Source organism: Oncorhynchus masou, chromosome 9, assembly GCF_036934945.1.
Source record: "Oncorhynchus masou masou isolate Uvic2021 chromosome 9, UVic_Omas_1.1, whole genome shotgun sequence".
Lineage (NCBI taxonomy): Eukaryota > Metazoa > Chordata > Actinopteri > Salmoniformes > Salmonidae > Oncorhynchus > Oncorhynchus masou.
Window position 1 is genome coordinate 65,516,081 of NC_088220.1, and position 20,882 is coordinate 65,536,962.

The 20,882-nt window shown below is 45.1% G+C and overlaps 1 protein-coding gene across 2 annotated transcripts in view; it reads left to right on the plus strand.

The window, feature by feature from the left end:
• Window positions 1-18,193, plus strand: part of LOC135546484 (cell adhesion molecule 1-like) — a 212,033-nt gene extending 193,840 nt beyond the window's left edge. For both annotated transcript variants that reach the window (XM_064974948.1, XM_064974949.1), the window contains 2 exons: window positions 17,763-17,891; window positions 18,066-18,193. In XM_064974948.1, coding sequence (XP_064831020.1) covers window positions 17,763-17,891; window positions 18,066-18,184 — 248 coding nt within the window. In that variant the 3' untranslated portion in view covers window positions 18,185-18,193. The remainder of the gene's footprint in view (window positions 1-17,762; window positions 17,892-18,065) is intronic.
• Window positions 18,194-20,882: the final 2,689 nt, after the last annotated feature.

Sequence of the window (20,882 nt, forward strand, 5' to 3'; positions counted from 1 at the left end):
AGCTACTACTAAGTACACTCGGCTACTACCAAGTAGCCTATGCTACTACCAAGTCGACTCTGCTACTACCAAGTCGACAGCTACTACCAAGTCGACTCTGCTACTACCAAGTCGACAGCTACTACTAAGTACACTCTGCTACTACCAAGTAGCCTATGCTACTACCAAGTCGACTATGCTACTACCAAGTCGACAGCTACTACCAAGTCGACTCTGCTACTACCAAGTAGCCTATGCTACTACCAAGTCGACTCTGCTACTACCAAGTCGACTCTGCTACTACCAAGTCGACAGCTACTACCAAGTCGACTCTGCTACTACCAAGTAGCCTATGCTACTACCAAGTCGACTCTGCAACTACCAAATCGACTCTGCTACTACCAAGTCGACAGCTACTACCAAGTCGACTCTGCTACTACCAAGTAGCCTATGCTACTACCAAGTCGACTCTGCTACTACCAAGTCGACTCTGCTACTACCAAGTCGACAGCTACTACTAAGTAGACTCTCCTACTACCAAGTAGACTCTGCTACAACCAAGTCGACAGCTACTACTAAGTAGACTCTGCTACTACCAAGTCGACAGCTACTACTAAGTACACTCTGCTACTACCAAGTCGACTCTGCTACTACCAAGTAGCCTGTGCTACTACCAAGTAGACTCTGCTACTACCAAGTCGACAGCTCCTACTAAGTAGACTCTGCTACTACTAAGTCGACTCTGCTACTATCAAGTCGACAGCTACTACTAAGTACACTCTGCTACTACCAAGTCGACTCTGCTACCACCAAGTCGACTCTGCTACTACCAAGTAGCGGATTCTACTACCAAGTAGACTCTGCTTCTACCAAGTCGACTCTGCTACTACCAAGTCGACAGCTACTACTAAGTACACTCTGCTATTACCAAGTTGACTCTGCTACTACCAAGTTGACTCTGCTACTACCATGTCGACTCTGCTACTACCAAGTCGACTCTGCTACTACCAAGTCGACTCTGCTACTACCAAGTCGACAGCTACTACTAAGTACACTCTGCTATTACCAAGTTGACTTTGCTACTACCAAGTAGCCTATGCTACTACCAAGTCGACTCAGCTACTACTAAGTACACTGCTACTACCAAGTCGACTCTGCTACTACCAAGTCGACTCTGCTACTACCAAGTCGACAGCTACTACTAAGTAGACTCTGCTAGTACCAAGTAGCCTATGCTACTACCAAGTCGACTCTGCTACTACCATGTCGATTCTGCTACTACCAAGTCGACTCTGCTACTACCAAGTTGACTCTGCTACTACCAAGTCGACTCTGCTACTACCAATTCGACAGCTACTACTAAGTACACTCTGCTATTACCAAGTTGACTCTGCTACTACCAAGTTGACTCTGCTACTACCAAGTCGACACTGCTACTACCAAGTCGACAGCTACTACTAAGTAGACTCTGCTACTACCAAGTCGACTCTGCTACTACCAAGTCGACAGCTACTACTAAGTACACTCTGCTACTACCAAGTAGCCTATGCTACTACCAAGTCGACTCTGCTACTACCAAGTCGACTCTGCTACTACCAAGTCGACAGCTACTACTAAGTAGACTCTGCTAGTACCAAGTAGCCTATGCTACTACCAAGTTGACTCTGCTACTACCATGTCGATTCTGCTACTACCAAGTCGACTCTGCTACTACCAAGTCGACTCTGCTACTACCAAGTCGACTCTGCTACTACCAAGTCGACAGCTACTACTAAGTAGACTCTGCTAGTACCAAGTAGCCTATGCTACTACCAAGTCGACTCTGCTACTACCATGTCGATTCTGCTACTACCAAGTCGACTCTGCTACTACCAAGTTGACTCTGCTACTACCAAGTCGACTCTGCTACTACCAAGTCGACAGCTACTACCAAGTCGACTCTGCTACTACCAAGTAGCCTATGCTACTACCAAATCGACTCTGCTACTACCAAGTCGACTCTGCTACTACCAAGTCGACAGCTACTACTAAGTAGACTCTCCTACTACCAAGTAGACTCTGCTACTACCAAGTCGACAGCTACTACTAAGTAGACTCTGCTACTACCAAGTCGACAGCTACTACTAAGTACACTCTGCTACTACCAAGTCGACTCTGCTACTACCAAGTCGACAGCTACTACCAAGTCGACTCTGCTACTACCAAGTAGCCTGTGCTACTACCAAGTAGACTCTGCTACTACCAAGTCGACAGCTCCTACTAAGTAGACTCTGCTACTACTAAGTCGACTGCTACTATCAAGTCGACAGCTACTACTAAGTACACTCTGCTACTACCAAGTCGACTCTGCTACCACCAAGTCGACTCTGCAACTACCAAGTATCGGATTCTACTAACAAGTAGACTCTGCTTCTACCAAGTCGACTCTGCTACTACCAAGTCGACAGCTACTACTAAGTACACTCTGCTATTACCAAGTTGACTCTGCTACTACCAAGTTGACTCTGCTACTACCAGGTCGACTCTGCTACTACCAAGTCGACTCTGCTACTACCAAGTCGACTCTGCTACTACCAAGTCGACAGCTACTACTAAGTAGACTCTGCTACTACTAAGTCGACTGCTACTATCAAGTCGACAGCTACTACTAAGTACACTCTGCTACTACCAAGTCGACTCTGCTACCACCAAGTCGACTCTGCTACTACCAAGTAGCGGATTCTACTAACAAGTAGACTCTGCTTCTACCAAGTCGACTCTGCTACTACCAAGTTGACAGCTACTACTAAGTACACTCTGCTATTACCAAGTTGACTCTGCTACTACCAAGTCGACTCTGCTACTACCAAGTCGACAGCTACTACTAAGTACACTCGGCTACTACCAAGTAGCCTATGCTACTACCAAGTCGACTCTGCTACTACCAAGTCGACAGCTACTACCAAGTCGACTCTGCTACTACCAAGTCGACAGCTACTACTAAGTACACTCTGCTACTACCAAGTAGCCTATGCTACTACCAAGTCGACTCTGCTACTACCAAGTCGACAGCTACTACCAAGTCGACTCTGCTACTACCAAGTAGCCTATGCTACTACCAAGTCGACTCTGCTACTACCAAGTCGACTCTGCTACTACCAAGTCGACAGCTACTACCAAGTCGACTCTGCTACTACCAAGTAGCCTATGCTACTACCAAGTCGACTCTGCAACTACCAAATCGACTCTGCTACTACCAAGTCGACAGCTACTACCAAGTCGACTCTGCTACTACCAAGTAGCCTATGCTACTACCAAGTCGACTCTGCTACTACCAAGTCGACTCTGCTACTACCAAGTCGACAGCTACTACTAAGTACACTCTGTTGTTACCAAGTTGACTCTGCTCCTACCAAGTCGACTCTGCTACTACCAAGTCGACAGCTACTACTAAGTAGACTCTGCTACTACAAAGTAGCCTATGCTACTATCAAGTCGACTCTGCTACTACCAAGTCGACAGCTACTGCTAAGTAGACTCTGCTACTACCAAGTAGCCTATGCTACTACCAAGTCAACTCTGCTACTACCAAGTCGACTCTGCTACTACCAAGTCGACTCTGCTACTACCAAGTCGACTCTGCTACTACCAAGTTGACAGCTACTACTAAGTACACTCTGCTATTACCAAGTTGACTCTGCTACTACCAAGTCGACTCTGCTACTACCAAGTCGACAGCTACTACTAAGTACACTCTGCTACTACCAAGTAGCCTATGCTACTACCAAGTCGACTCTGCTACTACCAAGTCGACTCTGCTACTACCAAGTCGACAGCTACTACTAAGTACACTCTGCTACTACCAAGTAGCCTATGCTACTACCAAGTCGACTCTGCTACTACCAAGTCGACAGCTACTACCAAGTCGACTCTGCTACTACCAAGTAGCCTATGCTACTACCAAGTAGACTCTGCTACTACCAAGTCGACAGCTACTACTAAGTACACTCTGCTCCTACCAAGTCGACTCTGCTACTACCAAGTCGACAGCTACTACCAAGTCGACTCTGCTACTACCAAGTAGCCTATGCTACTACCAAGTAGACTCTGCTACTTCCAAGTCGACAGCTACTACTAAGTAGACTCTGCTACTTCTAAGTCGACTCTGCTACTACCAAGTCAACAGCTACTACTAAGTACACTCTGCTACTACCAAGTCGACTCTGCTACTACCAAGTCGACTCTGCTACTACCAAGTAGCGGATGCTACTACCAAGTAGACTCTGCTACTACCAAGTCGACAGCTACTACTAAGTAGACTCTGCTACTACCAAGTAGCCTATGCTACTACCAAGTTGACTCTGCTACTACCAAGTCGACTCTGCTACTACCAAGTCGACAGCTACTACTAAGTACACTCTGCTATTACCAAGTCGACTCTGCTACTACCAAGTCGACAGCTACTACTAAGTAGACTCTGCTACGAACTAGATCCTTCCAGTCTTCTTCAGGAGTGTGTGAGAGCAGGCCACATACTCCACAAACATATTGCAATGGAGGGTGAGATTGAATTTGGCCCCTTGCCTAATATGTTATGAGCTTTTTCCAGCAATTCACAAGAGTCATCATTGCAATTAAATGTGTGTAATTACATCTGTAAATCCACAGTGTGCATACAAGTGAGTTCCAGTATGACTAATGAAATCAATATTCCATGTAATCAGCCAGGGGACAGATACACACAACTGATCCCCAGTTTCTAAATCAGTCAATCAGTCAAAACGTCAGTCGGGCAGTTATTCAGTCAGTTACTAAGTCAGTCATTCAGTTACTAAGTCAGTCAATCAGTCAATACCTCAGTCAGTCATTCAGTCAGTCAATCCGTCAGTCAGTTACTAAGTCAGGCATTCAGTCAGTTACTAAGTCAGTCATTCAGTTACTAAGTCAGTCAATCAGTCAATACCTCAGTCAGTCATTCAGTCAGTTACTAAATCAGTTAATCCGTCAGTCAGTCAGTTACTAAGTCAGGCATTCAGTCAGTTACTAAGTCAGTCATTCAGTCAGTCATTCGCTCAGTTACTAAGTCAGTCAATCAGTCAGTTACTAAGTCAGTCAATCCGTCAGTCAGTCAGTTACTAAGTCAGTCAATACGTCAGTCAATCAGTCAGTTACTAAGTCAGTCAATACGTCATTCAGTCAATACCTAAGTCAGTCAATCAGTCAGTCAGTCAGTTACTAAGTCAGTCAATACGTCAATCAGTCAATACCTAAGTCAGTCAATCAGTCAGTCAGTCAGTCAGTTACTAAGTCAGGCATTCAGTCAGTTACTAAGTCAGTCATTCAGTCAGTTACTAAGTCAGTCATTCAGTCAGTCAGTCAGTTACTAAGTCAGTCAATCAGTCAGTTACAAAGTCAGACAATCAGTCAATACCTCAGTCAGTCAATCAGTCAATACCTCAGTCAGTCAATCAGTCAGTTAATAAGTCAGTCAATACGTTAGTCAGGCAGTCACTAAGTCAGTCATTCAGGTAGTCAGTCAATAAGTCAGCCAGGCAGTCAGTCAGTCACTCATTCAGTAAGTCACTAAGCCACTCAGTCAGTCGGTCACTAAGCCAGTCAGCCAGTCAGTTAGTCAGTCAGTCAATCAGTCACTAAGTCAGCCAGTCAATCAGTTCGAGGCTGCTAGTTAATGACCTGGCTATGTATAATTTGTCATTCCAGAACAGACACAGAGAATGAGGGAACCATAAAACATGTAGCCCCTTCACTCCAGCAGAGCACATTTCAGTGCTGTGCCGAACGATGTGGGCATCGGCCACAAATCCTTTTTATTCCCCCATAAATCCACCTGGCTGTGCTCATCCCGTCAGGACTGAGGTGTGGGCATGTCACAGCTCCCCCAGCTACATCCTGGCAGGACCGAGGTGCGGGCATGTCACAGCTCCCCAGCCACATCCTGTCAGGACCAAGGTGTGGGCATGTCACAGCTCCCCAGCCAACAGCAGGACTATGTGGGAGGTAATGGCCGACTGTTAGAGCACTTCCACATTTTAAACATAATCAAAATTCTGTTTAGTTTGTGTGCAATGCCATAAAGGACCTCTAATGTGGTTCTGAACTAAAAGGCAGAACCATTGAATGACTCCAGACAGGGCAACAGCATGGGACGGTTCCAATACAGATCTGTCATTCATCTAGCCATTAGACGTTAGTGACGGGTTATAGATTTTACAGTCCCCCTGCTGATACTTTGTAATACATTTTAGATGCGTTCAATGATATAGACGGGCCCACTTCTTTGTGTGAAAGAAACCCGCTCCATTTTTCCCTCTGTGCGCTGTGGCAGGTTGGTTGTGCTCGCAGACGTTTGGCTGGTTCAGGTGTTAAATGGAAGGCGGTGGGGGGCTAGGTGAGGGTGCGGTGGGGCGGGCCGGGGCAAGTGAGGGGATGTGACAGGGCTCCTCGGCTCAGTCCATTTAGCGGGTTGATGTCGATTAGCATGGAGCACGGGCCCTTCCCTCTCCTCAGGGAGCGTTCTGTGCTATGCTACAAGACGTCCCTGATACTGGAAACAAATAGCTCTGCTCTGCTCATCCTGCCTGAGATACAACCAACAGCAGATGAGACTCTAGTCTGTGTCAACAGTATGTGAGCTCTGCCCCTGCTTGGTGGAGGTAAGTCCATTTTGAAGAGGAAATGGCATTGAAGCATGTCTTTACTCTCTATTCAAGTTAAGTAGGTGTCAGACATTTTAGGCTTTTCCCATTCGCATTCAGAAAGAAAGTCATTTCTCCTAATCATAATCTTTATTCAAAACCATCCAATTTCAGTTCATGATTAGAGGGGACTGATGGGAAATGGAGTCTCTCCTTCAGGCAGTAAAGTAACACCCTTCTCTCACCTCTCCTCTTCACCCCTCCATCAGTCTCAACTGATACAGGTCCCCACACTTAATCTGTAGACCTCAAGTGCCGAAAATGTGGGATGTTTGGAGATTTAATGCCTTGCCTTGTTCTTTTGTAGCTAGTAGACATATAAATCTCCCTAAACAGTGGATTCCCGTGGGTGAAATGTATTTCTGTGAGAGGGGACAGCACATTGCAGCCAGATTTATCTATGTGCTTGTGTCTACTCCCTATGATTGAGGTTTATAACTTCCTGATATTACGTCTTAAATCAGAGTGTATTTTACAGTTTCCTGGACTGTTTCTGTTGAAATTGTGGGGTATGTCAAGTACATGATTTTTATGTAACAGTCTCAGAACATTTTACACAAATACATTTTGGAGATGAAAAGCTCTAGTCTCCCAGAATACGTGGTATTTGGAAATATGATACAGTGTCATAGAGTTCTCCAGATTTCATTCTATCTGAAAGCACAGAGAACAAATGTTGTAGATATCCTGTTGTGAATGTCCATCGCCACATACAGACAATAACTAATCACTTATGAATGACATACTGTAGATACAGATGACGATTGAGGCCTCATTCACGGCAGTACATTATCAGTTTGAATGGCCATGGGGTCTTCATTATGTAATACATACATATACTGTACATTAGACTTGCATTTGGTAGTTTGAATAACATCATCCAGAAGTGCCCTTCAACTTTATGCAGGAAAAGTCATGAAACCGAAATGAAGTGGGCTGTTCTGTTCTACAGCCCATACAGCCACAGTGGGAAGGGAAGAGAAGGTGTGACTGAGTGGGAGGAGGTTAATCATACATTTCAATGTTGATTTGAACTGAAAACACTGTTTTCACTCCACTGCTTCATGTTGTACAATGCATCATTGTCCTTCATTGTTGAACAACACACCCTGTAACAGAATAGCTCTAATAGAATTTCATTGAGTCGCAGCTACCTCCATGAATGGGTCAGTCGTTGACCATGGACGTCTATGGTAGCTTCTATGTATAAGTTGCCAAATGTAGTCTTGCTACATCCCTGTAATTCTGGTAGCATATGTTACCTGATTTCTTAAAGTATTTGTAACTTTGAATACACTGTTATTTAATATGCTACTTCCAGTCTCCTGCTCTGTGATTTAATCAGAAGTGAGTCACTGCTCTAATACAGTTGAAGTCGGAAGTTTACATACACCTCAACCAAATACATTTAAACTCAGTTTTTCACAATTCCTGACATTTAATCCGAGTAAAGATTCCCTGTCTTAGGTCAGTTAGGATCACCACTTTATTTTAAGAATGTGAAATGTCAGAATAATAGTAGAGAAAATCTTTTATTTCAGCTTTTATTTCTTTCATCACATTCCCAGTGGCTCAGAAGTTTACATACACTCAATTAGTATTTGGTAGCATTGCCTTTAGATTGTTTAACTTGGGTCAAACATTTCAGGTACCTTCCACAAGCTTCCCACAATAAGTTGGGTGAATTTTGGCTCAGGTTTGTAGGCCCCTTGCTCACACATGCTTGTTCAGTTCTGCCCACAGATTTTCTATAGGATTGAGGTCAGGGCTTTGTGATGGCCACTCCAATACCTTGACTTTGTTGTCCTTAAACCATTTTGCCACAACTTTAGAAGTATGCTTGGGGTCATTGTCCATTTGGAAGACCCATTTGCGACCAAGCTTTAACTTCCTGAATTATGTCTTGAGAAGTTGTTGTGAAGTGCACCAGTCCCTCCTGCAGCAAAGCAAGCCCATAACATGATGCTGCCACCCCCGTGCTTCACGGTTGGGATGGTGTTCTTCGGCTTGCAAACATCCCCCTTTTTCCTCTAAACATAACGATGGTCATTATGGCCAAACTGTTCTATTTTTGTTTCATCAGACCAGAGGACATTTCTTTAAAAAGTACGATCTTTGTCCCCATTGTGCAGTTGCAAACCGTAGTCTGGCTTATTTAATGGCGGTTTTGGAGCAGTGGCTTTTTCCTTGCTGAACGGCCTTTCAGGTTATTTCGATATAGGACTCGTTTTACTGTGGATATAGATACTTTTGTACCTGTTTCCTCCAGCATCTTTGCAAGGTTCTTTGCTGTTGTTCTGGGATTGATTTGCACTTTTAACACCAAAGTACATTCATATCTAGGAGACAGAATGCGTCTCCTTTCTGAGCAGTATGACGGCTGTGTGGTCCCATGGTGTTTATACTTGCGTACTATTGTTTGTACAGATGAATATGGTACCTTCAGGCATTTGGAAATTGCTCCCAAGGATTAACCAGATTTGTGTGAGAGTCTACAATTATTTAACTGAGGTCTTGGTTGATTTATTTTGATTTTCCCATTATGTCAAGCAAAGAGGCACTGAGTTTGAAGGTAGGCCTTGAAATACATCCACAGGTACACCTCCAATTGACTCAAATGTTGTCAATTAACCTATCAGAAGCTTCTAAAGCCATGACATAATTTTCTGGATTTTTCCAAGCTGTTTAAAGGCACAGTCAAATGAGTGTATGTAAACTTCTGACCAACTGGAATTGTGATACAGTGAATTATAAGTGAAATAATCTGTCTGTAAACAATTGTTGGAAAATTACTTGTGTCATACACAAAGTAGATGGCCTAACCGACTTGCCATAACTATAGTTTGTTATAACTTCTTAGGGCTGCAATCCCGTTAACGGGATGATATGACAACATCCAGTGACAGTGCAGGGCAGCAAATTCAAAACAACAGAAATCTCATAATTAATATTCCTCAAACATACCTGTATCTTATACCGTTTTAAAGGTAATCTTGTTGTTAATCCCACCACAGTGTCCAATTTCAAATAGGCAAAAGCACCACAAACGATTATGTTAGGTCACCACCGACTCACAGAAAAATTCTGCCATTTTTCCAGCCAAAGAGAGGAGTCACAAAAAGCACAAATAGAGATAAAATGAATCACTAACCTTTGATGATCTTCATCAGATGACACTCATAAGACTTCATGTTACACAATACATGTATGTTTTGTTTGATACAGTTAATATAAACAAATCTCAGTATACTGTCATGACTGTCTTGATCAGGTCAGGTTACAGGAGACCACAACCCTACAGATTATCTCTCAACCCAACAGCGGTGGAGAGATCTAGGGGTTTGAAGACGTGGGGGCTTTTATGGCCCTCACTCCCCTGGTAAATCTCAGGCCACAGGCAAATTCCTTTGTCGTGTCACTATGGAGAACCAGCCTCCGAACCGTTAAACATGAACTAAAGGGACTTTGGAAGAATGGTTTTCGTCAGCCACAATGGTGGTCATGACGATAGATGGAATATGAAAATGTATGTCATTTTTGTTCTGTTCTTAAAGGTTAATAGATGACATTATTACGAAAACATTGTAATTTGAAGGGTGTTCCTAGTATATGTTTGATGTTTATACATTGTACGTTGTATGGAAAATATCCAAATCAAAGAGAATGTTTTGGGGAAGATGAGATGTTAAGTTAGTTGTCTAAAATGGGATTTGAGAAAAACCTAGCCCTTGCCTCATTAACTTGGTACGCCCAGAGAATTTCCCTAAAGGCGGCTACGCCCACTTCTGACCCAAGGGCATAAAACCTGTGAGTATAGAATTTACAACAGGACTATGTGACCCCAGCTGCAGCAGGGTCTGAAAAAGTCAACCAACCCAGAACGCAATGCACGTTTGAGGACAAAGAAATCATTTTCTACCCAAGCTACGGATGAGTAGCTGTGTCTAAGTTGGTGAATTCAAGTCGAACCACCTAGCCTCCATCTACCATCGAATCGTGGTATCTAAAGGGTTTCATTCCTATGCCGTGAGCTCTGAGCTACAGAGCTGTCTGTCCTCAGAAGACCCCTTCCAGAGAAAGGGGTGAGGGAACAGACTCCTAAGCCAAAAAGGACACTGACACCGGTAGGACGAGCAGGGAGGTGCGCAGGAGAAGTGCGTCATCGAACAGCGGAACGGTCCACGCAGAGAATCCCCGGAGATCATCCCCACGTAATTACATCATTATATTCTGACCCATAAGAGGGGCAGTTTGAGGCAAGGCTAGGGTTAGAATAGCATAGCTGACAAATTCACCCAAATGTATATTTCTCTTGTGTACTTTTTTTTCTCTCTCTTTTTAAATTCCCATTGTGGGTAACACGCACCATAGTGTGTTAGCCCGTTATACTAAGTTCTAATCAATAGCCTATGATGTGTTTTATCTATGTGTATCTTTTATCATAATTTTTGCTTTTTAGTAAATAAATATTCAACTAGGATTGGTGTGGTACGAATTCATTGGTGGGACCCGGGTCCGTGCAGATTCACGGGCTATACAACGTTCAGAACGAGATTGGTAGAGGCAACTGGTTAATTAGCGGCTGTTGTAAAATCAATATTCTTGTTATGAACTTGAGTGAAGACCCAAAAGCGGTTTTAACAGAAAACAGAGTTCTTTAATGAAAATACAGGAATGGCATAAATCCTCTTCCAACGTTGTCAGCGGAACAAAAGAACGTTAGTATAGTGCAGGATGCTCCTGCCAGGCAGACTCCGACAGGACAGGACAAGGTGGAAGCAAACGAGACGACAGCTTGCTTCTGGCATCAAAAACACAAACAAGAATCAGACACTGAAAGTAGCAGGAACAGAGAAAGAAATAGAGACCTAATCAGAGAGGGAAGAGAGAACAGGTGGGGAAAGAGAGAATGAGCTAGTTAGGGGAAATGTAGAACAGCTGAAGGATGAGAGACAGAGAAGGTAACCTAAAAAGACCAGCAGAGAGAGAGAATGAAGAGAAAGGACAGGAACAGACATAACAAGACATGACAGTACCCCCCCCCCACTCACCGAGCGCCTCCTGGCGCACTCGAGGAGGAAACCTGGCGGCAACGGAGGAAATCATCGATCAGCGAACGGTCCAGCACGTCCCGAGAGGGAACCCAACTCCTCTCCTCAGGACCGTACCCCTCCCAATCCACTAGGTACTGATGGCCACGGCCCGAGGGCGCATGTCCAAAATCTTACGAACCCTGTAGATGGGTGCGCCCTCGACAAGGATGGGGGGGGGGAGGGACGAGCGGGGGCGCGAAGAACGGGCTTAACACAGGAGACATGGAAGACCGGGTGAACGCGACGAAGATAGCGCGGGAGAAGAAGTCGCACTGCGACAGGATTAATGACCTGGGAAATACGGAACGGACCAATGAACCGCGGGGCCAACTTGCGAGAAGCTGTCTTAAGGGGAAGGTTCTGAGTGGAGAGCCATACTCTCTGACCGCAACAATATCTAGGACTCTTGGTCCTACGCTATTAGCGGCCCTCACAGTCTGCGCCCTATTACGGCAAAGTGCCGACCTGACCCCCTTCCAGGTGCGCTCGCAACGCTGGACAAAAGCCTGAGCGGAGGGGACGCAGGACTCGGCGAGCTGAGATGAGAACAGCGGAGGCTGGTACCCGAGGCTACACTGAAAAGGGGATAGACCGGTAGCAGACGAGGGAAGCGAGTTGTGGGCGTACTCTGCCCAGGGGAGCTGTTCTGACCAAGACGCAGGGTTACGAAAAGAAAGACTGCGTAAAATGCGACCAACAGTCTGATTGGCCCGTTCGGCTTGACCGTTAGACTGGGGATGAAAGCCGGACGAGAGACTGACGGAAGCCCCAATCAAACGGCAAAACTCCCTCCAAAATTGAGACGTGAACTGCGGGCCTCTGTCGGAAACGACGTCAGACGGAAGGCCATGAATTCGGAAAACATTCTCGATAATGATCTGAGCCGTCTCCTTAGCAGAAGGGAGCTTATCGAGAGGAATGAAATGAACTGCCTTAGAGAATCTATCGACAACCGTAAGAATAACTGTCTTCCCCGCTGATGAAGGCAGTCCGGTGATAAAATCCAAAGCGATGTGAGACCACGGTCGAGAGGGAATGGGAAGCGGTCTGAGACGGCCGGCAGGAGGAGAGTTCCCAGATTTAGTCTGCGCGCAGACCGAACAAGCGGCGACAAATCGACGCGCGTCACGCTCCCGAGTGGGCCACCAGAAACGCTGGCGAATGGAAGCGAGCGTACCCCGAACGCCGGGGTGGCCGGCTAACTTGGCAGAGTGGGCCCACTGAAGAACGGCCGGACGAGTAGGAACGGGAACGAACAGAAGGTTCCTAGGACAAGCTCGCGGCGACGGAGTGTGAGCGAGTGCTTGCTTTACCTGCCTCTCAATTCCCCAGACAGTCAACCCGACAACACGCCCCTCAGGGAGAATCCCATCGGGGTCGGTGGAGACCTCAGAAGAACTGAAGAGACGAGATAAAGCATCAGGTTTGGTGTTTTTGAGCCCGGACGATAAGAAATAACAAACTCGAAACGAGCGAAAAACAGAGCCCAACGAGCCTGACGCGCATTAAGTCATTTGGCTGAACGGATGTACTCAAGGTTCCTATGGTCAGTCCAAACGACAAAAGGAACGGTCGCCCCCTCCAACCACTGTCGCCATTCGCCTAGGGCTAAGCGGATGGCGAGCAGTTCGCGATTACCAACATCATAGTTACGTTCTGACGGCGATAAGCGATGAGAGAAAAACGCGCAAGGATGGACCTTGCCGTCAGAGAGAGAGCGCTGAGAAAGAATGGCTCCCACGCCCACCTCTGACGCGTCAACCTCAACAACAAACTGTCTAGAGATGTCAGGTGTAACAAGAATAGGTGCGGATGTAAAACGATTCTTAAGAAGATCAAAAGCTCCCTGGGCGGAAACGGACCACTTAAAGCACGTCTTAACAGAAGTAAGGGCTGTGAGAGGAGCTGCCACCTGACCGAAATTACGGATGAAACGACGGTAGAAATTAGCGAAGCCCAGAAAGCGCTGCAGCTCGACGCGTGACTTAGGAACGGGCCAATCAATGACAGCCTGGACCTTAGCGGGATCCATCTTAATGCCCTCAGCGGAAATAACGGAACCGAGAAAAGGGACAGAGGCGGCATGAAAAGTGCACTTCTCAGCCTTCACATAAAGACAGTTCTCCAAAAGGCGCTGGAGGACGCGTCGCACGTGCTGAACATGAATCGAGAGAGACGGTGAAAAAATCAGGATATCGTCCATGTAAACGAAAACAAAAATGTTCAGCATGTCTCTCAGGACGTCGTTAACTAGTGCCTGAAAGACAGCTGGAGCGTTAACGAGGCCGAAAGGAAGAACCCGGTATTCAAAGTGCCCTAACGGAGTGTTAAACGCCGTCTTCCACTCGTCCCCTTCCCTGATGCGCACGAGATGGTAGGCGTTACGAAGGTCCAATTTGGTGAAAAACCTGGCTCCCTGCAGGATCTCGAAGGCTGAAGACATAAGAGGAAGCGGATAACGATTCTTAACTGTTATGTCATTCAGCCCTCGATAATCCACGCATGGGCGCAGGGACCCGTCCTTCTTCTGAACAAAAAAAAACCCAGCTCCGGCGGGAGGAGGAGGAGGAGACTATGGTACCGGCGTCGAGCGAAACCGACAAATAATCCTCGAGAGCCTTACGTTCGGGAGCCGACAGAGAGTATAATCTACCCCGGGGGGAGTAGTTCCCGGAAGGAGATCAATACTACAGTCATACGACCGGTGTGGAGGGAGAGAAGTGGCCTTGGAACGACTGAACACCGTGCGCAGATCGTGATACTCCTCCGGCACCCCTGTCAAATCGCCAGGCTCCTCCTGTGAAGAAGAGACAGAGGAAACAGGAGGGATAGCAGACATTAAACAGGTTACATGACAAGAAACATTCCAGGATAGGATAGTATTACTAGACCAATTAATAGAAGGGTTATGGCGCACTAGCCAGGGATGACCCAAAACAACAGGTGTAAAAGGTGAACGAAAAATTAAAAAAAGAAATGGTTTCGCTATGATTACCAGAGACAGTGAGGGTTAAAGGCAGCGTCTCACGCTGAATCTTGGGGAGAGAACTACCATCTAAAGCGAACAAGGCCCTGGGCTCCCTAACTGTCTGAGAGGAATGTCATGTTCCCGAGCCCAGGTCTCGTCCATAAAACAGCCCTCCGCCCCAGAGTCTATCAAGGCACTGCAGGAAGCAGATGAACCGGGCCAGCGGAGATGGACCGGAAAGGTAGTGCGTGATCCAGAAGGAGAGGCCTGAGTAGTTGCGCTCACCAGTAGCCCTCCTCTTACTGATGAGCTCTGGCTTTTACTGGACATGAGGTGACAAAATGACCAGCGGAGCCGCAGTAGAGACAGAGGCGATTGGTGATTCTCCGTTCCCTCTCCTTGGCCGAGATGCGAATACCCCCAGCTGCATAGGCTCAGCATCCGAGCCGGCGGAGGAGGGTGGCAGTGATGCGGCAGGTGGCAGTGATGTGGAGAGGGGAGCAACGGAGAACGTGAGCTCCTTTCCACGAGCTCGGCGACGAAGATCAAACCGTCGCTCTATGCGAATAGCGAGAGCTATTAAGGAGTCCAGACTGGAAGGAACCTCCCGGGAGAGGATCTCATCCTTAACCTCGACGTGGAGACCCTCCAGAAAACGAGCGAGCAAAGCCGGCTCGTTCCAGTCACTAGAGGCGGCGAGAGTGCGAAACTCTATAGAATAATCCGTTATGGATCTATTCCCCTGACATAGGGAAGACAGGGCCCTGGAAGCCTCCTCGCCAAAAACAGAACGGTCAAAAACCCGTATCATCTCCTCCTTAAAGTCCTGATACTGGTTAATACACTCAGCCCTCGCCTCCCAGACTGCCGTGCCCCACTCACGCGCCCGTCCGGTAAGGAGAGAAATGACGTAGGCGATGCGGGCTGCGCTCCTGGAGTAAGTGTTGGGCTGGAGAGAGAACACCACATCACACTGAGTGAGGAATGAGCGGCACTCAGTGGGCTCCCCAGAGTAACACGGCGGGTTGTTGATCCTGGGCTCCGGAGACTCGGAAACCCTGGAAGTGGGCGGTGGATCGAGGAGGAGTTGGTGAACCTGTCTTGTGAGGTCGGAGACTTGGACGGCCAGGGTCTCAACGGCATGTTGAGCAGCAGACAATTCCTCCTCGTGTCTGCCTAGCATCGCTCCCTGGATCTCGACGGCGGAGTGAAAAGGGTCCGGAGCCGCTGGGTCCATTCTTGGTCTGATTCTTCTGTTATGAACTTGAGTGAAGACCCAAAAGCGGTTTTAACAGAAAACAGAGTTCTTTAATGAAAATACAGGAATGGCATAAATCCTCTTCCAACGTTGTCAGCGGAACAAAAGAACGTTAGTATAGTGCAGGATGCTCCTGCCAGGCAGACTCCGACAGGACAGGACAAGGTGGAAGCAAACGAGACGACAGCTTGCTTCTGGCATCAAAAACACAAACAAGAATCAGACACTGAAAGTAGCAGGAACAGAGAAAGAAATAGAGACCTAATCAGAGAGGGAAGAGAGAACAGGTGGGGAAAGAGAGAATGAGCTAGTTAGGGGAAATGTAGAACAGCTGAAGGATGAGAAACAGAGAAGGTAACCTAAAAAGACCAGCAGAGAGAGAGAATGAAGAGAAAGGACAGGAACAGACATAACAAGACATGACAATTCTGATATTCTTTGAGTTCATTTGGGAAATAGAAACTCAATAAAAACTAGTTTTCCCATGGTGCCCCAGGTTAATGAGTTAATAATTGCTTGATTCAGTTAATCACGTAATTAGAAACTTGTAATCATTCGATGAGCAACAGTCATCACATTAACTAATACAACGTCATGACAATGCATTGGCACGTTACATTCACTAGTTCCAAAAACATCCGGTGATATTGCAGAGAGCCACATCATTTTACAGAAATACTCATTATAAATGTCGATAAATACAATTGTTAGACATGGAAATATAGATATACCTCTCCTTAATGCAACCGCTGTGTCAGATTTCCTAAAACCTTTACGGAAATGCATACCATGTACCACATCTGAGAAGGCGCTCAGAAAATAAACACAATTATCCGCCATGTTGGAGTCAACAGAAATCAGAAATCACATTATAAATATTCCCTTACCTTTGACGATCTTCATCAGAATGCACTCCCAGGAATCCTAGTTCCACAATAAATGCTTGATTTAAAGTAATGTCAATTATTTATGTCCAAGTAGCTACTTTTGTTAGCGCGTTTAGTACAAAATCCAAATGCTCGTGCAGGTCCATCTGAACGTCTGACGAAAACTTCAAAGTTATATTACAGGTCAAAGAAATTTGTCAAACTAAGTATAGAATCAATCTTTAGGATGTTGTTGTCATAAATCTTCAATAACGTTCAAACCGGAGAATTCCCTATGTCTGTAGAGACGCCATGGGACACTATCATGTGAAATGCGCGTGACCAGGACCTGGCTCTCTGCCAGACCATTGACTCAAAGAGCTCCCATCCGGCTCCACAACACAGAAGCCTCATTCAAGTTTCTAAAGACGGTTGACATCTAGTGGAAGCCCTAGGAAGTGCAACTTTATCCATATCCCACTGTGTATTTAATAGGGGCTGGGTTGAAAATCGACCAACCTCAGATTTTCCACTTCCTGTTTGGATTTCTTCTCAGGTTTTTGCCTGCCATATGAGTTCTATTATACTCACATGCATCATTCAAACAGTTTTAGAAACTTCAGTGTTTTCTATCCAATACTAATAATAATATGCATATAATAGCAACTGGGACTGAGGAGCAGGCCGTTGACTCTGGGCACCTCTGGGCACCTTTCATCCAAGCTACTCAATACTGCCCCTGCAGCCATATTAACAAGAAATTTGTGGAGTGGTTGAAATAGGAGTTTTAATGACTCCAACCTAAGTGTATGTAAACTTCCGACTTTAACTGTAGCTGTGATTGGCTCAGAGAAGGGGTCTGGGGATCATTGTTTTAAGAGGCTGTGTTTGGCTTGTTTCCAGACTCCAGAGCTGATGAGGGGGCGCCACAGAAGATAGACCACGCTGTCATCGGAGGTGTGGTTGCCGTGGTGATGTTCGCTATCCTCTGTGCACTCATCGTCCTGGGGCGCTACTTCGCCAGACACAAAGGTATAACGGCTCACCTGGGTTCCCTGGCTGTTACAATGCTTCCACTGGCTTGAGATGAACTGGTGTACACTATCATTGATCATTCATAGACCTAGAAGTGGACTAGCTGTAGAGATTCATTACCATTCATTTGAGTCCAACAGGGGTGTTCATGAATTTGTTTATTCGTTGCAGGCACCTACTTCACACATGAAGCCAAAGGGGCAGACGACGCAGCAGATGCAGACACGGCCATCATTAATGCAGAGGGGGGACACAACAACACGGAAGAGAAGAAGGAGTACTACATCTAATGATGAGAGGCCAGGGGGGTGCTGGGGGGGGGGGGTGTCCTGTAAGAGCACTATATCTGACTCTGAGTGGGCCAGAGGGTGTGGGGGGAGGGGGAGAGGGTAACGAGGGATGTCGAACTGGTGCAGCTGAGAAGGAAAGATGAGAGGTGGGGAAAGGAGAAGAGAAGATGAGAAGAATGATGAGAACTCTAGAGGAGAGGAGGATTAGAGTGGATGAGTAGTTGGAGGCTTCATTGCTTTGTCGTGGATTTGTCCATCCAACCTCTCCTGGACTGCTGGGGCCCATTCTGTACAGTTCAATTATTTTACAGACAATTTTGTGCCTTGTTCTATTTCTTTCGTAATTGTTGTTTTCTTTTTTCCCCTCAAGCCTGTCGACTCCACCAGATCCTTTTTGCTGCAGTTAGCTTTCAGAGGAGATTGAATGACACAGCACTTCTTCTCTAGTTGTCCTGCAGCTCTATTTTAGCTTGTGTACCAGGCTTTTAGAAGCACTCTCTCTGCTGTGTACTGGAGAAGCATTTCCAGACTATCTGAATCTATTGTAAACAGCTCTCATCAATATCAAACTATTCTGTCCCTCTTAACTCATGCATAAATATGACCTCTCCTGCTCTATCAGACATACTGAAACATCCCTTTTATGTTTGTTCTATGGCTAAAAGACTGACTGGAGTTGCTGCCATGGTCATACGCATTGTTGGTTTGTCGGGGCAACAGGCTGTTGTGTTGTTTCAACATCATGATATTATAGTGAATTCGGGGGGTAGTCCCAACCAGGGGACTACCCTGGTCCAGCAACTGTTAAGCCAACACCTTAACTGTTATACCAAGAGGTCCGATCCCCTTGATGAGGTCACTAGGTGTTGGGGTAGGGTCGCTACAATATGGTTTACACTGGGTCCTCATACTCATACCCTCAATGGTCAGTGAAGGACCAATGTAATAGTAATGCTTGTACGTGTTCAAATACAGTGCATATATTACCCAGTGTTTTCAGCAAAGGGTCAAATCCAGTTCAAATAATTATCTTCTACAGATAAAACCAGTTTGATTTTGTTCTTGAATAATAAACTGACTTTAATATATTGAATATATATTTAGTAACCTTACAAGGACCTTCAAACACAATTCTATTGTTGTCTTAGACCTTTATCTAATCTGTTGACTCGGGTTGCTATTGAGAGGAATATATCTCAATATGAAAGGGAAGAAAATATGTTACTTATACTTTAGATTGAAGACGTTTTAATTGTAATGATGTTGAAAACATTTTAATTTTTCAAACAGTAGCCAGTACACAAAGAATTCTGTATGTATTATTTTGACTACCATTGTATATCTTACAGATATTATGATACACTTTGAATATAATTTTTGCATGACTTATTGTTTTGTTAAAATGTTTTGTTTTCAAATTAGAAAAAGTAACACACAGCTAATGGTCATTGCTCAATGAGCATTCCTAATCGTGTCTGTCAATAATCAGTTATTGAAGATCCCCTATAAGTTTTGAACGGGGAATGACAAGCACGATTTCCATTTCTGCCATGTTTCAGCTTTTGAAGTAAATGTACAGATTGCTGTGGAATCCCTGTAATGCATATTGAAGTTCCTGCTTTTATCTTTCCATGGTGCATTAGTCAATGGATGTATTGGATATAACAGTGTGATAGACAAAACAACTCCAAATACAGGAATTAAAAGGACAGCCACTGCCTTAAAGCAATATGATTCAACTTTGCTTTGGAATATATCATAATAATTAAGAAAAAAAGAGTGAAGGACTAAATTCAGTGCCTTCCTTTATTTAAAGGGTATACAGTACGATGTCAACAGTGTCACTCCGAATATATCTTAGTATATGAATCTCTCTGTACCTTACGCTAGTAGTGGTGGTCTTACTCTCTACTTACATGTAACTCATAAAACAGACAGTAGTAAGAACTGGAATAACAAGTTGAAGTTATTTTCAGGTTGGATAAATAATTGGAATCATAACTGAATGATATGGCTGCTTCTATTTAAAAAAACAGCTCCTTATAACAAACAAGCTAAGTAGTATTAATGATTTTATTTACGGACAATCTATTTCTGTCCAATAAGAATTTACATGGTAGGCAAAGTGTATTTAATTTATTTGCTAAATCAATTTTAGTTGTATTTATAAGGTTATGTGCTGCAATTGTGGCTAAGGCTCGCCACACTTTGGGAAAGGTAAAACAAGCAAAACGGCACTGGAAATCTGATGTTTATTTAATTGAATTGCTTGAGGGTGATGCAGAACATAACCGATACCAGTATAACAAATTAAAATGTGCAAATCAATATTAATCTCAAAGTGTATTGATTAGTTCTGAACTTGCTTTTGTTTTGTTAATCTTCAATGTTTTATTCTGGATACAATTGAAATGATCGCTGTAGGGATTCAAATTAAGTGTTATTTTTATTTTCAGTATACACTCAGTGGAAGGTTTATTATGTACACCGTCCCATTCTTGAAAATGGTTTGCTCCTACAGACAGAGTCACATGACCGTGGCTTGCTACAGTATACACAGTTAGCAGACAGACAGAACATTCAGTTACTGCTCAATTGAACGTTAGAGTGGGAAAAACAAGTGACCTAAGCAACTTTGAGCGTGGTATGATCGTCGGTGCCAGACGCCATTCCAGTTTCTCAGAAACAGCCAGCTTCC